Here is an 18,636-nt window from a genome sequence, read left to right on the forward strand (position 1 = left end):
TTGAAACAAATATATGTATACACCCTTCCTATCTTGGCTTTAAAATATCCAAGCACGATTGTAATATCATGTGCGTATAAGGTTTGATACGTTCCCTTTCGATGGGCAGTCACAATTATCGCTTACACTTATAATTCACAATAGAGTTATTATTGATGTTTTCAACAGCTGTATTAAAATGTTAACATAATACTCTTATGGTCGATTCTATTCTATCTTGGCTTTAAAATCTCCTTGCATGATGGTATTGTCATGTGCATATCAGGGTTTATACATTTCCTTTGAATTCACAATTACAGTAACCGCTGACACTAATAAAAAATTTAAAATCTCCTTGCATGATGGTATTGTCATGTGCATATCAGGGTTTATACGTTTCCTTTGAATTCACAATCACAGTAACCGCTGACACTAATAATTCACAATAGATCCACTATTAAAATTTTCAACAGCTGTATAAAAAATTAAATATAACTATTATGGCTAATAAGATTGTGTTGTATGTATACTGGATAATCTTAAAAATCATAATCGTACCTTTTTGTATCAAAAGTTATTTGAAAGCTTAATTTCTGTCTTAAATTTTCTCACTCTTTATGAGATTATCTGGTTTAATTACCTCCTTTCCAGTATCTTGCTATAACTCATTCTCTTTTCATATCCCGCTCTCTCACTCTCCCTCTCATATTATTTTTTTGAAGTCTCATATAAAACCTTCCGTCGAATGATTGACTTGAATTGTTGTTCAAGGCTTGTTGGTTTCTTACTTACTCTCAGTTGATTTCATAGTTTTTGTTGTTGTGAATATGTGCTCTTCCTTCTTCATGTGACTCTTTTTTTCATTATTATTAAGCAAATTTATTTTTATATTTTTCCGGCTCCTTTTTGTTTGCGTTGCGTTGCAATCTCACTCATATACGCTGCTTTTGTTTGGCCATATATGAAGAGCATTCAAAAGTAGCAATGCTTTTTGTTGTCGTTGTCGTTATTACACGTACTTGACTCTGTTTTTATTTACGTGTTATTCTTGCTGACTCTGTGGGTCTCATTCTGTCTGCCAGTGTAGCATTTGTCTGTCCTTGCTGCTAAGCTTCAGTTCGCCTGCCTTTCATTTGCTGGTCGCTTGTGTTTTTTTTTTCGTTTTTGTTGCTCCTTTATTGTGCGCCACACAACATTCCTTGGGCTCACTTTGCACAATCTCCTTTAAGCATTTGTGTGCGGCGGCAGATAATTGTTTATTATTATAAAGCCTTCTTAATGTCCAGGTTGTTTGTTGTTATTCATGGTTTACTTGCTGTTGTTGTTATTGCTGCTGCTGCTGTAGGTTGACAGCAGAAGCAGCAGCAGCAGCAGGAGCTTAAGTTTTATACATGCCTTGTGTTTATGCTGTTTTCGGCCTGTTATGCCTTTGCACCTTTTGATACTTATTTTTTTTGTTAACCAAGAAATGACGTTTTTTATGTGCATTGCCAACGCCATGAAAAGCTTAGCCATCAGACGTTATGTGGATGGATACAAAGGCCAGTGTTGCCACTTACTATTGTTGTTTGGGCTGTTGTTATCATAACCATGAGCCTTTGAACACATGAAAGCTACTCTTATAACTCAATGCCATATACTTCTTTAAAAATGATATCTTAGACATCGTTATTGTGAATATTTTTAAACTTCCTTCAAACCTATGGCGGACGATTTTTTCCTTAAAAGTTAAATACCTTTATATTATTTTTGGTTTTATTTGTTAATACTTCATATTTTTAGATGCTATAGACCTGTTGTCTATAATATTTTAGTTTTCTTTTGACACCTAATATAAGGTTTTTTCACTTGCGAAAACATAAAGTGGATAGGCTCCATTAACATAATTAAGATTACCAAAGTCTGTCTATTGTGAATGTTAAGTAATGTTAGTAAAAGTTTTTTCTCTGACAAAATGCAGCAAAGTTCATTAATCTACGCATGAATTTTTCATTTTATTTCACATCTTTTTCAAATACGGCTTGAAATGTATCAATTTTGTATATTGTATTAATGAAATTTGAATATTAATTTTTCATTTTATTTCACATCCTTTTCAAATACGGCTTGAAATAGCTCAATTTTGTGTGTCGTATTGCAAGTAAAAAAAACATAAACAATGGCAAATTTAACAAGATTAATGACAAAAAATCTTATTAAGTGAATCCTGTGGTTTCTTTAAGTGAAATGAAACTTGCCATTTTTTGCCTGTGGTTGCGCTACAATGGCAACACTGACATCTACAAAAAATGACGTGGTTACTTGAGAAAGAGAGTAAAAAAACCTTAAATACACTTTGACGATGCCTACATTGTTGTCGTTGTTGTCGTCGTCGTCTTGGTTGTATTGGCCAGGCAAATGGACATATTTGTTCCTTATAACCAAACTGCAACTTACAATTGACTTTAGCGTCGAGTACCACCACCAACTCCACCATTATCATCATGGGGACACGCTGACTTAACGAACAATGAGCATGATAATGACTACGAAGTCCATGATAATGATGATGGTGATGATGATGATGAGGTGGTGGTGGTGTTGACGGCAAGTACTGACTGTATTTTGCATTTCTCCCTTTTATTTTGCTGGCTGCATTGTTGTTTTTTCTGTTCGTTTTCTTTATTCCTTTTAGATGGGTTGGCTTGGCAATTGTTGTTTCTGGCGGCTCTTGTTGGCCACTTTATGTTGCTTTCTTGTCAATGATTATTGTTGCTGTTGTAGTTATCATGGTGGCGATGGTGGTTGTTGCTTGCAGCAGGCCGGTTTGTTGTTTGCAGTTTACTTGGCACAACCGTTTTGTTGTTGTTGTTGGCATCGTTTCTTTGACTGACATGCTTTTCTTTTTGAATTCCCCTTCGGGATGTTTTATAAAACCGTCGTGGTTTGTGATTGTTCGTTTGTGTGTATGTGTGTGTGTGTGTGTGTATATATGTATGTTTGGCGAAGGCAGTAGTGCATAGTTTATAGCATATCTAGTACTGTTTTGCTCAATTGGGGGTCTTTGCGATTATGTTTTTATATGGTACAGTGGTACATAAACGATGATAATTGGAAATGACATTATGGCCAACACTTTAACAATTTGGCCAATGGGCAAATTTGAATGTACACTTTGAAATATAGCCCATCGAACAAACCGATGTTAAGCTCATTGTATACTTATGTTCAATTATTGCCTTGCAACTATATGGTGAAATATCAGCAAGTGGTCTTTTACCATATAGTTAAAAATTTGAGCTTAAGCATAAATAAGTTTTTATGAGATATTTTGAAATTTGTAATAGAATTTAATGTGTAATCACAATTTTGCAATCAGCTGCCTGTAGACATGTCTTGGTATGAATTTTGTACGTTTAATTTTCTGTAGGAATTTTCATACCAATGAGGCATTAATGGCATATTTTGATGACATAGAGGCAAAGAGAACTATGTGTTCTTTCAAGTAAATTATGAAAGGTTGAAAGCCGGTATGAATAGACATTTGTTTAAGACAAGCAACGCAAACTGACTGATATTGGAACCAGAAAGAAGTGTGCCGCATAATTCATTCACAATAACGAAATTTATCAGCTGATTAAATTCAGTTCCGTTTGTGTTATAGTGTTTCTTTATGTTTTATGGTTTATTTGAAAAAATATATGTACATACATATGTGTTATTTTAAGAAGCCTATTTTGTAGACCAGATTTTAACAATTTTAAAATGCAATACTTTATCCCTTTGCCCCTGTTCCTCAATGTTCATGGGCAAATTTGCATGTTTAACACTTTCTAAAGCATATAAAAATGTATTTTTTGGGTGTGTTGAAATATTAAGAGTTGCCATTGCATATGATTAACAGTCACACATAACACTCATACGCTTCTGAGTACAAGTAATACAAAAAATAAAGTTACTTATACGCACATATGTACATTTATATTACTTATACGCATAAATGTACAAAAATAAAAGCGTTGCCTATAAATAGGTTTATTTGACAGTTTATGTCAAATAAATTTCAAAAATATAAAAATTAAGAAAAAAAAAATGTTAAAAATATTATAAAAATTTGAAAATATTATAAAAATTAAAAAAAAAAATTTTAAAAATTAAAAAAAAAAATAAAAAATAAAATTAAAAAATAAAATAATTAAAAAAGAAAATTAATAAATTAATTAAAAATTGACAATTAAAAACCACTTAAAAATAAAAAAAAAAAATTAAGACTAATTTTTTAAATTTAAAAAAAGAAAAAAATTGAAAAAAAAGAAATGAAAAAGTTTGTAAGATTAAAAAAAACTTATTGAAAAACGCTTGAAAAATTAAAAAAAGGAGGTACAGCGGTCAAAAAAAGTATTCATCACTAGCAAAATTGATAATAAATTCACTTATTTTGGGTAATTGAAGAAAATTTAAAGTAAACAAATAATGCAGTTTTATGTAATAGTTTATTTTTCGTAATATGTTTTAAAATAAATTCAAAAAATAAATTTAATTAGCGCAAAAAATGCAATTTTATATAATAACACCAAAAACAGAACAAAAAAAGTATTCATCATTGATGTGCTATCATCAAAGTCAAATTCAAATATTATTTGGGAATCCCCCTTTTCTGTTTTATTTAGTAAAGGAGGCTTTGCCCTTGACAGCAAATATTTAATTTCATTGAAAATATAGTTTTTGTCAAAATGGGTCGTAAGCAAAACGAGGTTTCTGATGAGGTAAAAGTTTTGATAATAAAACACCACAGGAATGGTTTAACTCAAAAAACTATCAGTGAAATATTAAATAGACCACGATCTACTATACAATCCATCATCAGAAACTGTTGACAATAAACCAAGATCTGGTCGACCAAAAGCACTTTCAGTTGGAGATGTGCGTTGGCTAGTGCGGCAAGTTCAGAAAACTCCGAAGACAAATGCGACCATTCTTCGTAAAAACACTATGGAATATTTAGGGAAGGAAGTTACTACACAAACAATTCGAAATACACTCAAAAGGCATAGTTACAGAGGAAGAACTGCACGTAAGAAGCCCTTTATAAATAAAATAAACCGAGTGAAAAGGCTAAACTTCGCAAAAATGTATGTAATGGATCATAAGTATTACATTGACATTTTAAAGAGGAATTTAAAAGATAGTGCTGTAAAACTTGGACTTGGTAATAACTTTCAATATTATCAAGATAATGACCCCAAACATTCTGCTTTAAATACTTGAACCCAATTGAACATCTTTGGGAACATCTCGAACGCAAATTGAGAACGCGCAATTTTTCGAGCAAGAGTCAAATGCAACTGGTGATAATGGAGGAATGGACTAATATAGACCAAAATATAACCGCTAAATTAGTCCAATCGATGTCAAACCGTTTAAAAGAAGTTATAAGACGCGGTGGTCGAATAACAAAGTATTAATTTTTTTAAATTATGTTATTTATTTTTTTGTTTTTTTTGCAATGATGAATACTTTTTTTGTTTAATTTTTTGTGTTCAGCTGTAAAATGGCCCTTTTTGTTCCAATAAATACTATTTTTTTCTTTAAAAACAATGAAATTGTGTACATATATATCACACAAGCACTACTGCATCATTTGTTTAATATGTTTTTATTCCAATTGTCTTTTGTAGACTTATTAAAAAAAAAACATTGAATGATGAATACTTTTTTTGACCGCTGTATTAAAAAATTTGTAAATTTAAAATGAAAAATGAAAAAAAAAATAAAAACAATTAAAAAAAATGAAAAGATTATAAAAAATCATTAAAAAATTTAAGATTAAAAAACATTTAGTTTAAAAATGCAAAATTAAAAAAAAAAATAGAATTAAATAAAAAAAATTGTAAAAACTAAAAAAACTTAAACATTAAGAAAAGCTTGAAAGATAAAAAAAGACCTCTTAGGGGAGAAGTTTTTACATGACATAGCTCCTCACAACTGTCGCCAGCATCAGGAGGGGTTAACCACCGCTAAAAATTTTTTTCAATGTTCTCACCAGGATTCGAACCCTGGCGTTCAGCGCTAAGGTGTCCTCCAACATGTGGCTTGGGTGTATGTCCATAGTATATGTTTCAACCTAACCTAACATATTGTAATTTTATAAAATATTGGTTTAAAATTAACTCTGCCATTCACAATAGATGTTCTTCATTAGCAATCATGGCAATTCTAAAAACAGATCTTCAATGTTCTACATATCACATTTCTGTACTGGAGGCTGTAATTGTAAACTTTTTACTGTCATTCACAATAAACGTAAACTTTTCACGACCATTCACAATAGTTGGTCACTGTATTATGTGGAAAAAATACACCATGACAATTTGCATTAATGGTCATATTTGGAGGTTATGTGTACATTCTTCAGGGATCAAAAGACCGAAGAATTGATTTCATTGTTTTATCTTGTAGCCCCGAAAAAATTATTCCTACTGTCTCCTTTATTGACTGTGATTCATCCGTATTGATGCTGTTGATATAATTTTGTATGTTGCAGTCTGAAAAGTTAGCGCCCCTATAGTACTTTTAGTGTTTAGAGACTTTTTAGTTCAGGCTTCATATGTATTTTTTTTTTGTATGAGGGAGAAAAATGCTTTGATTTTACTAAAATCCTTGTTTAGAATGCAAAACAAGCCGATTGCTGGCTTAGGTGTATGTCCATAGTGGCATGGGGCGGAATAATATCTGCACCAACTTTTCAACCTAACCTACTAAAGTACTTGTTAGAACTTCCATACTAGAATGCACTGCTGGCGAAGCTTCTACCAAAATTGTACTCTTTTTCCCCCTTTCTGTTTTCTTTCCTACTTTAACCACTGTAAGTGAATGTAATCTCTGTAAGTATTCCCTCAATCTTAGTGCACATTTTTTTAGCCTTTTTAGCTGGCATATGTTTCTTGAACTTAATATTTTCTTTTTTTTTATACGTTGTTTTTTGTTGCCTACTCAAGATTTTTTTGTTTCTATATCTTCCTATGCCTATTGATTTGTTACAGCAGATGATGGCCGGAAAAAGTCTTTGTACAATGGCAAAGAGTAAAAACAGGCAACATAAAATAAATCCTAACCAGGTGTTGTGTTTGTTACCACTTAGTAGAGCTACTGTAAAAAAGCAACAACTACAACTACAACAACTACTTTTCGGAATAGATTTATGGCCTAAGGAGAAAAGGCAAAGTACTTGGACATGCAAGGCCTGAATATTTATGTTTATGATCTACCATCATACAATCAAAATTCATATTTTACCATGGGAAATGCCAAAGATGATAATAGATTTCTGCTCTAGCATGACCACGTAGTCTATTTAGTAGGAGGGACTGGATGTCATACTTTAGAGAAAAAGGTCATATCCGGCTTTTTAGACACCCTAAGCCACTATTGTGGTCCGGTGTATTTTAACTTGATGCGGTAGAAAGTATCCATATGGAACCATCGGCAACAAGGCATATATTCAAAGGTTCAATAGTTTTGAAAATTGAGTGGATATGTTTTCATTCAGGTTTATATAGAACATTTGCTTTGCAGGAGAACGAAGTTCCATTGCAGGCTTATGGAGAACATCTGTCGTCAGAATTGTCATATGTTTTTTTACAAAAATGTGTGGCCACCTCCAGAAACACCTCTATTGTGAATTGCAAAATAAAATTGGAACCAATTAATTGTAAAATTACTTAAAAAAAATCTTAATAACATTTACTTGACGCCATGACTACACATATTGCAATTTTTTTTTTATTAATCTTACAAATATATTCACTTTTTTCCTCGTATTGTTTGGACAAGTTGACAAATGGCGTTACCACCTTATGGCAAACAAATAGATTGGCCTGGAAAAATTTTTTGCGTTTTATTTTTGTCCTTTTCGGCTTGTCGATCCAGTACTAAAATAAAATACAGCAGTTATTTCCCAAATAGTGTGACTAACGAAGGAAAATATCTATTGTGAATAATATAGCAGACTTGCTTTTAGGGCTGCCATTGTATGTTATTCTGCAAACAGTGTGACCAAAGAAATAAAACATCAATTGTGAATAATATGACACATTTGCTTTTACGGCTGTCATTGTATGTTATTCCCCAAACTGTGACCAACGAAAGCATTTATTGTGAATAATATAGAATATCTGCTTTTTGGGTTGCCATAGTATTTTTTCACCAAATAGTGTTATCAACGAAAGAAAAAACATTTATTGTGAATAACCGATTCAAGTTTACGTATATCAACTATTAATAAAATTATGTACAAAAATCCTAGATCCGATTTTTGTATAGCACTGGAAATGCAAGGCGTGAAAGGAAAACAATGATACGAAGAAAATGTACACAGTGCAAGACTTGCTGTGTTTTATTTGAGTACTGGATACATAAGCCGTGAAGGGCAAAAATAAAACGCAAAAAAATTTTCCAGTGCAAGTCTGTTTGTGTGCCATGAAGTGGTAACGCCATTTGCCAACCTGTCAAAACAATACGAGGAAAAAAGTGAAAATATATGTAACTTATAACTAAAATTTGCAAAACATCTGCAGGTATAGTAGTCAAATAAAATTTATTAAAATTTGTGCACGCAATTGTATATATATAATTGGTTTTTATTTTATTTTCCCATTCAAAATAGAGATCTTTCTGCAAGTGGCCACACTCATTTGTGAAAAACATAACATGGCAATCCTGACAACAGATGTTCTAGATAATCCTGCAATGGTAATTTATTCAGAACTTCCTTGTCCTGAATAGATTTCATTTTCATGCAAATTGCATTGCACTGCATTGTATAGTACTAAGCTAAAACACAACTACTTTGGAAGTCGCCATAGTGTGACCATCGAAGGAAAACATCTATTGTGAATAATATTGCACATCTGGTTTTTGCGTTGCCATATTATTTTTTTCACCAAACAGTGTTATCAACAAAGGAAAATATTTATTGCGAATAACAGATTCAAGTTTACATACATAGATCAATTATTTATAACATTACGTACAAAAATCCTAGGTTCTATTTTTATATAGCACTGGATACGCAAGCCACGAAGAGACAATAATGAAACGAAGACAATATATCCAGTGCAAGCCTGTTCAATTGACATGAGGGGGTAATGCGGTTAATTTGTTTCAAAGACAATTCTGAATGTTTCTTGGTTTGGGTCAGAAAGAAGGTAAAAAAATTGCCCAATTAGAAAAACTAAAATATGAAACACGCTTTTGGGTACCACAATGTTCCAAAAATAGTTCTCTACAAAGGTAATAATACTTATATGGATACAAAAAGCCATGTTAAATTTGAAGCAAATATAGTGCCCTTCTGAAAAAAAAAAACAAAAAGATTAATGGTCTTCCCATGCTATGGGAAATCCTTTACAGGTTATTTACTTTTTTTAAGCCCCTCTTCTTGCACTTGTTTGTCTACTCGCTTCGCTAAAGTTCTCATGTCAATTTGGAATTCATGAATTAATTGGAAATATTTATATCCGAACCCTTTAGCTGTTGCAAAATGTGTTGTGAGGACCATGACCATGGCAACAACATTGGCAATGGTTATGGAAGTGCTGACGTCGACGATGATGGGGGAAAATTGTTGTTATTATTGTTTATAATGATTGTAAACATGCTTTTGTTTGTGTAGGCTCCCTTGCCTTGACTCTGTTTATGAATAGATATTTATGATAATATGACCATCTTTCCTCTTGATGGCGTTGATCAAGGTCAGCCTGTAATTAAATTTGCAACGTCTTTCGTTATGAAAACAAAAGGGCCAATGCTTGGGAAGAGTTAGGATATATGTAGCATAATTTAAACAGGTATTATGATAATAATCTTCATAAATATGTAATTGGCTTTAAAGCTACATAAATAAACTTGGAATATTTATGGGGTCTAGGCCGTTGAGGATACGCATGGCGGCAAAACTGAGTTGAAATGAATTGAAGGAAGTGAAAATGTAAAAAAAAGTAAATAACGAAAAGGGGGAAAGTAGTCTAAGAACTTTAATAAGATCAATCTGGAATATTCTGTTTTTAAAGGAAAAAGAAGAAAAATAAGTGTTGCCAACTTCAGGAGTTCAAGAAGGCAAATCGGAAGTACTCACTCGTATACATATAAAACATTATCAGATAATGGACCGAATATGATAAGAGTCAAAATTGTATATGAATGGACATGCCAAATTTAAGCTAATTCGAAGAAGAATTGTGTCCTCGACGTTGTTAGAAAGTAAAGGAAGTGTAGGGAAAATGGCAAAGAAAACACAGATCAGACCTAAAGACGAGAAAGGGAGACATCAAAAGAGAGCAGAAGCGCTTATAAGACTCGTTCGGCAATCCATGCATGGGCATACCCGGAAGTAGCACCCATCTACTCTCATCCAAGTGCCTACCTGGCGTGCGTCAACCAGTGATCCTGCGCGTCTGCACACACATGAAAGCGCATGTATAACTTTATCCATCTCCTGTCGAAATCATGATGTCGGCCTCATAGTGGCTGGCCATTTCCTCTCTATTATTACAGACCTCGTTCAGGGATCGTGGAGGAAGCTGTCTGTTTGGGCGAGGGCCAACGGGCTTTACGCAAACCTCTGAAATACTGAGCAGGTACTTTCCATCAGGAGGAGAAAACTGGGCATTTTCAGACGACCTGTCTTGGATGGGGCAGAGCTGCCGCTCTTACTTACTGCTTACTTTACCTGTAATTAAGATGGAGAAGCAAAAGGGGGGGGGGGGGGAGGTGTCAAAAGGGGGCTGAATGTATTCTGTTCCTGTCACAACTCGATAGGAAGGAATTGGTGTTTAGGCCTGGGACGTTACAAAATTTCCCATGAACATTCCATTAAGGAACAGGGGATACTTCTCTCATGTCTATGAGTGCAGTCCGAATAATTTTAAAGCTCAATGAGAAGCGTCTCTCTGTTTTTTCCGAGTTCGGACTCGATACAGAAGTTTAAACATGGCAGGATACCAAAAAATATAGCCAGCATTAGAAAGGAATTAACCACCGCTGAAAAATTGTCTGCTGTTCACGCCGGGATTTGAGCCCAGGCGCTCGGCGTTATAGTCGGACATGCTAACCTGCGCCATGGTGGGCTCCAGGACGGGGACATTGCACTGCATATTTACGAATGTCGTTCGGCCGCTGTTTGGTTTGCACCTGGAAATTTACCCTAGGACCGCGGGAGTCAGGTTTATGAGGATCGTCACACTTTGCAGCTTAACGTCATGCTATATTCGGCACGACTGATTATATACCAGGGGCGTTTGTCCTTGTTGACGGGTTGGACGTCGATTTTCCCGAGATCCTTAGTCTTAATTGGATAAAGGATAGCGGAGCCTCTTATCGGGAATCCTATAGACTTCCGGGTTGAATCCAGCATATTTGAGGCGAATGCACCGTCCACCCTTGTTGTCGGCGAGAAACCGGTTCTTCCCGGAAGGGGAAAGCGCCCCGTGCCCTTTCACGGATGGGTGTTAATTGGATAAAGGGCATGGGAGCAGTAGTTCTCATTGAATTCCTTGGCGGGGTTTTTTTGCAGTGCTGAACGCTCTCAAGACGATGTCGATGCGAAAACGATGCCCCTATCATATTGCAACGCTATATGTCAGATGGCGCTGAAGGTTTTGGCGTCGGTACAAGTAAGGTCATGTAAAGTCTTTCCGGCTCTAATAGGTCCCGGGCCATCAAGGTGTGACTTGGTGTGAATCGATTATTGGATCAGATCGTGCTACTAAATTAGTAAGCCCTCCTCTGGACAAGCTTCTTGGTAGGGTGGAATGCTTCTACGAAATCCACGCGATTGAGTCGTGGGCTGGCGTTGTGGATTGTAGGTTGGCAAATGTGACCTGTGACATAGTATTTCGCGAAACAGAATGTCGCTTATCCTGGAGTTTATGGAGCATGACTTCAGATTGCTGATAGGCGCCCTGACTGGTCATTGCAAGGTTAGGTCTTTGATGTCGTCCTGGGCGCAAGGGAGGCAGACTATGGTATGACGAAGAGGAGTTGGTAACGGTCGAGAATCTTTTGTGTCGCTGCTCCGCAATTGCGAGGCGAAGGCACAGGTTAAACACTTCTTTCCATGCCTGGACTTCCTACTACGTTCAATAATTTGACAAATGGCCTATACGCAGACCGGCGACAGGTTCGCTTGCAGTGGAATACCATCCAAATCTACCCGGATTACCATCCAAATCTACCCGGATTATCATCCAAATCTGCGCTGGATCATGAGCCAGATTCATTCAGGGATTCCAAACATTCCACCAGTCATCTCAACTTTACTGTCTTCGAATCCAAGGCTTTGAGCCCCGCCATAATGTCCACATAAAACGTGAGTTTTCTAGGCGGTAGACAACTTCCCCGGCAACATTATATTATGAATATCGTAATAACGAGAGTCCGTCCCTGACTTCATCTAGAAGGCATTAGTGAAGGCAAACACAGCATCTCTCTGCCAAACGTCTCTATCGGGAACCCAAATCGGTTTCAATCCCTGACTCAAACGTTTCTCAGTCTATTCTCTACATCCACAATACTCAGAATGTAACTGTGGTCTTATTCGTCTACCTTCAATATGGCGATCTCAATCAGTCTAGGCTTAAATTTAACGACACAGTTTCGAATATAAACCTCAATGGGTTGCAGACATAGCATTGCTGCCAAACCCGTATCCGGTTTCCATCCATTGTTTATTCGGCATTTCCGACACAAGCCAGTCTTTGCACATTCTAGAACTCCTGGGTTCGGGTATTCTTATCAGCAATGCTATGTCTGACAGTGTTTTTTTTGCGTAGTCTGAACGGCGATCCGCAGAGAGACAACGTTTGTAGACAAAATGTTTGCATGGCTTCATTCTTCACAAATGTCCCCAGCATTAGGAGGGGTTAGTCACCGCTGTGATTTTTTTCTTCTGTTACTCAATGGCTGTGTACTTCCAGTAAATCATTTTCGTGTATATCGTAATAAAGATGCTGCTGCATGTGTAAAAGACGCACAGTGCCACATTCTTGCGACAAGTAGTCTGAAACCTCTTTCAGTCTATTTACCGTAACCATAATACCCTGAATGGAAATGTGGCCGTATCCTTCTCCTCTTGGCAAGCCATGGTCACTCAGCGCAATATTGGCGCCAAGTCCCGAATATAGGTGTTGGCTCCGTCGCGGCCATTCGTTGTACTTTCCAGACTCCCTATTTTTCCTGTTTACAGCCTTCCATCATCATACCAATGCTCCATACGTCAGCATTGGTCTCATAATGGCTGTTGTTTTTGTGGAAGAGAAGCCGTGTAGGCTTAAAATCTCACAAATCTCGTCAGAATTAGGAGATTATTGTGATGTTTTCGCCAAAATTCGAACTCTGATAGTGGGCGTCTAGGCGAACATTGTAACCTCTGCGCCAAGGTGTCTTCCAAGGTGTACAGAATGGCTGTGTACCTCCAGTAAATCATCTTCGGGTTAACTGTCCACTTCCTAATAAACGGACATAGGCGGACATAGTAACCTCTGCGTCAAGGTATCTTCCAAGGTGTACAGAATGGCTGTGTACCCCCAGTAAAACATCTTCGTGTTAACTGTCCACTTCCTAATAAACATCCTGCTGCATGTGTAGAGGCCCACAGTTTCAAAACGAAAACTAGGGCCAGATATTCTTCCTACTTTGACAACTGTAGAGTGGTTCTGTTCAAAGACTGGAGTCTAAAACTCTTTTCTCATACTTAAATTTCATTTATGTTCCTCATATGTAAAGGGTGATTTTTTTGAGGTTAGGATTTTCATGCATTAGTATTTGACAGATCACGTGGGATTTCAGACATGGTGTCAAAGAGAAAGATGCTCAGTATGCTTTGACATTTCATCATGAATAGACTTACTAACGAGCAACGCTTGCAAATCATTGAATTTTATTACCAAAATCAGTGTTCGGTTCGAAATGTGTTCATTCACCGTTCAGCGATGAGGCTCATTTCTGGTTGAATGGCTACGTAAATAAGCAAAATTGCCGCATTTGGAGTGAAGAGCAACCAGAAGCCGTTCAAGAACTGCCCATGCATCCCGAAAAATGCACTGTTTGGTGTGGTTTGTACGCTGGTGGAATCATTGGACCGTATTTTTTCAAAGATGCTGTTGGACGCAACGTTACGGTGAATGAACACATTTCGAACCGAACACTGATTTTGGTAATAAAATTCAATGATTTGCAAGCGTTGCTCGTTAGTAAGTCTATTCATGATGAAATGTCAAAGCATACTGAGCATCTTTCTCTTTGACACCATGTCTGAAATCCCACGTGATCTGTCAAATACTAATGCATGAAAATCCTAACCTCAAAAAAATCACCCTTTATAACCTCCAATATTGCTTCATTTTCCATTTTTAACCAAAAATTTTGCCTTCATTTTTCCTTGCAGAAATCATCCACAGCCACAAAAACTGCTGAAAAGGAGTCTGAAGCCTCCGCAAGGGTTACCAGTGATTTAAACAGTGATGAAGTACAGCGAGAAGAATGCGAAGAAGAGAGTCTAAAACAAAATACCAGCACCTCATCGCCCTCGACTGCTTTGGCAAGCACATCAACCCCAGTAACAGCGAGTGCCATCGATATGGCAACCACCTTATCGAATGGCTCTACAGCTTCAAACAATAACTCGGCCAGCTCCTCTTCCTCATCCACAGGCAACACAAATGGCGACAAGAAACAAAAGAAAACGGTAACCTTTAAAAATGTTCTCGAGACCAGTGATGACAAGAGTGCTGTTAAGAAATTCTACAATCCCGATAATCGCAAACCCTTGATATCGATCATCAAAAAGGAATGCCTTAATCGGCCGCTTATGTACACACGCAGCAGTGAATGCATTGTACGACCATCGAGATTAACGGAAATTTTGAAAAATAATTCAAACATTGACAAATTGAATTCATTGAAATTTCGTTCGCATACAAATGCAGGAGCTGCAAGTGGTGGCAGGTCTACTTCAGTATTGGCAGGACCTTTGTCCAGAGTTTTTGGAGCACCTTTGGATGATGAGGCTCAGAATCAACAAAACAGTCTTATCAGTTTTCGTTTGACCAAACAGGCCAGTGATGAAGAGGAGGACGAGGAGCAGGATGAAGACGAGGAAGCAGCAGCTAAAAATCAAAAAGAGGCAGAAGAAGAGGACGAAGATGAAGATGACGACGATGATGAAGAGGACGATGAAGAGGCAGAAGATGATGTCAATGAAAATGAAATGCAAAAGCCTCACCAAAAGGAGGTAGTGGAAAAGCCAGAGTTTGAACGAAAAACAGCCTTAAAGGCTACTGAAGAGGCTAGCCCAAATGTGATAAAGCCCAACGAAGATGAGCAACAAATTGTCTTGGATAAACATTTTGTTTTGCCCAAGCGCAGCAGTCGTTCCTCTAGGCTTATTAAGCCCAATAAACGTTTGGTGGAGGACTCCATATTGGGCAAGAAAAGTTCCATAAAGACAAATGCCAGCCCTGCATCAATGCCGGCCTCAGCAGCCTCCTCAATGATTAAGGAAGAAAAGGCTCCCTCCTTGCAAACCAATTACTTTGGTTTAGGTGATTACAAAAACAAGGACATGAATGGCTTAATGGGTAAGTATTTACAACTTGCAAAAGGTTTTTAGAAAACTTATGATTTGGGTTTCCATTATTTCAGCAGCAAAATCCTCCAATGATTCTTCGGCCGTTGAAGCCGTTATTAAACCTGCAGCCTTTGCTGCGGCCACCTCAAATGCTTTCTCGAATTTTGGAGGAAATTCTTTGCTTAATGCCGCCTCCAAGCCCAGTAGTTTTATTCTAAGGCAACCGCGTTTACAATTTGAGTCTCTGTCAATGGGTAGTAACACTTGTAGTAGCACTACCACAACGACTACGACGAGTAGCTCAACAACAAATACCAGTGAACGCAGCAGCAATGCAGCAGCAGTGACAGCAGCTGCTGCTTTGGCTTTATCCGCTTCTCTGCCCAAATCTCTGTTACATGCGATTTCATCTACATCAACTATCTCCAATAATGCCGGTGTTAATACCTCCTCGAGCTCCTCATTGACTGCTGCATCCTCTGCAGTGATTTCCAACGCCTCGCAGGTTGCAAATTCTGCTGCATTATCGTCATCATCCTCATCTTCAACACCATCAGTTGCAGGAGCTGCTACATTTTCCTTAAACGGTACCAGTACTATGAAGAATAATATGAATGCCCGTAAGTATCTGCGAATTCCCTCAATGATGTTTTTGGTTATGCATTTCCAATCTTTTATTTCTTTTTCAGCAACAGCCATCACTTCTTCATCTTTATCGCCCTCAAATATTCTATGTGTTGTTTGTTCCTCCACCATACACACCAAGAATCTGCCCCAAGCTTCTAAATATGGCCAGCTAAGCTGTGAATATTGTCGTAAATTTATATCGAAAATAGCCAAGAAATCTCTTGCCATTAAGAATTCCACCAACACTAAACCGATTATAGCCCAATGCAAAGCAGATGGTAAGTATGCCAATTATCCTATTACCCTTTTAATGATGAATGTATAGAATGATAGTCAACAAAATAGAGACCTTCAAACGATCTTATGATGTTCATCGTTATCAGTTTGTCCGCAGTTTGCAGACAGTCGAATGCTTCATACGAAGTAGCTGCTGGACAATCAGCAGTGAAGAGTCTCAGTGAGAAGCCGGGCAGCACCGGCTCTTGCCTAAATAATGAGTGCCTAGGATGCTCGGTATGACAAGGCGAGTTATTGGTTTAAATAACCACACTTTCATGTGGAGATGACAATCCTCGTCAAGCTCTTATAGGTGAGCAAACTCAGCCCCTCAAATGAGCTAGTTGCCGAAAGGAAATTCCCAGACATTATTAACGCAGCAGCCGTTTGCTTTATACCAGCCGGCCGAATACCCCAAGTGCGGCCAAATTTCCAGGCTCAGGCAGTGGTACTCGCAGACGAGTGCGATGGGATTCGTTGTACGGACCCTACTAACCCCATAATCAGAGAGCTGAATCGGGAAATTAACCGGGTAGTCAAAGAACATAGGCGGAATTTGTAGCTGGAACACTTGGAGTACCGGTTTAGGCAAGTTGTGGTCTACTATTAAGTCACTCTCGTACCCCGGCAGACGGCACGACAGGACCGCAGACACTTTTGGTGACGTAACCGTGACTGATCCGAATAGGAGCACCAGGTTGTTCAACCGTCAATTTATTGTGCATCCCGAGAGGGCTAGAAGGAGAGCCGTTCATCGAATCCGTGGTCTCCAAGCCGAAGAACAGCCATCACAATTTATCGTGGACAAAGTTACGAATGTCATCTGTGGCGTCAAATCATCCAAGTCGTTGGGCCCCGACGGAATCTCTACACTGATGCTGAAGAATCTAGATCAACCTGGAGTCCAGTACCTTACGACTTCCCTCAACCTGTCATTGAACACTCTTATAGTACCCGATGTCTGGACCGCCAATTTATTGTGCATCCCGAGAGGACTAGAAGGAGAGCCCTTCATCAAATCCGTGGTCTCAAAGCCGAAGAACAGCCATCACAATTTATGGTGGACGAAGTTACGAATGTCATCTGTGGCGTCAAATCATCCAAGTCGTTGGGCCCCGACGGAATCTCTACACTGATGCTGAAGAATCTGGATCAACCTGGAGTCCAGTACCTTATGACTTTCCTCAACCTGTCTTTGAACACTCTTATAGTACCCGATGTCTGGAAGATGGACAGAGTGATCCAGCTACTAAAGCCTGGATAAGACCCGAGTAAGGGGGAGCCGTGCAGTACAATCTCCCTACTCTCAACAGTAGCAAAGACGCTTGAGGCATTTCTCTTCCATTCGCCGGGCATCATCATGAATTTCGAAGACTGCATAGCACAACAACTGCTCTGCATGCCATCACCGCACACATTTGCCGTGGCTTGAATCAGCCCAGGCCTCCTCCTCATCCTCATCGAGGCAACTCCTGCAGAAGTCATTGCGGTATCCATGTGGCCTATGGCATAGTGTCCGGTTATAATTCCTGTCAAGGTACTCTTCGAACGCCAGCGACTCCCTTGCCTTCCTCTAGTCGATGAGTGGCCATAGGGACTCCAAACAATCCGGGGGACTCCAAACAATCCCCCACGCATCTCGACCTCACCATCCCCGATCCTAAGGCCTTGAGCGCCGCCATACTGTCCACATAAATTCAATGTTTCGAGGGCGTTAAGTCCCTTACCAGAATTTCTCTTGCGGCCACTGCAATGGCACAGACTTTCAGGCAGAAATACTCGTCCTCCTCTAGTCGATGAATGGCCATAGGGATTCCAAACAATCCGGGGGACTCCAAACAATCCCCCACGCATCTCGACCTCACCATCCCCGATCCTAAGGCCTTGAGCGCCGCCATACTGTCCACATAAACGCTATGTTTCGAGGGCGTTAAGTCCCTTACCAGAATTTCGCTTGCGGCCATTGCAATGGCACAGACTTTCAGGCAGAAAGACCATACACTCGTCCGGCAATCTCAGTGACATACTGATATTGAGTGCGTCAGAGTAGATCCCCAATCCAGTCCTTGACTCCATCTTGGAGCCATCTGTATAGATCGAGGTCTCATCCTCCTCAAATACACCATTTGCCCCTCTCAGGAAATCGAATC

General features: G+C 38.2%; 1 protein-coding gene across 2 annotated transcripts in view; it reads left to right on the forward strand.

Moving 5' to 3' along the window:
• LOC106086238 (histone-lysine N-methyltransferase trithorax) overlaps positions 1 to 18,636 on the forward strand; it is a 55,178-nt gene that overhangs the window by 20,325 nt on the left and 16,217 nt on the right. Inside the window, exons 2-4 of one of the 2 annotated variants that reach the window (XM_013250818.2) lie at positions 14,402 to 15,593; positions 15,658 to 16,203; positions 16,273 to 16,488. In XM_013250818.2, the coding sequence (XP_013106272.2) occupies positions 14,402 to 15,593; positions 15,658 to 16,203; positions 16,273 to 16,488 (1,954 nt within the window). The remainder of the gene's footprint in view (positions 1 to 14,401; positions 15,594 to 15,657; positions 16,204 to 16,272; positions 16,489 to 18,636) is intronic. The other variant, XM_013250819.2, reaches the window with a different exon arrangement.

Source organism: Stomoxys calcitrans, chromosome 2 (genome assembly GCF_963082655.1).
Source record: "Stomoxys calcitrans chromosome 2, idStoCalc2.1, whole genome shotgun sequence".
Lineage (NCBI taxonomy): Eukaryota > Metazoa > Arthropoda > Insecta > Diptera > Muscidae > Stomoxys > Stomoxys calcitrans.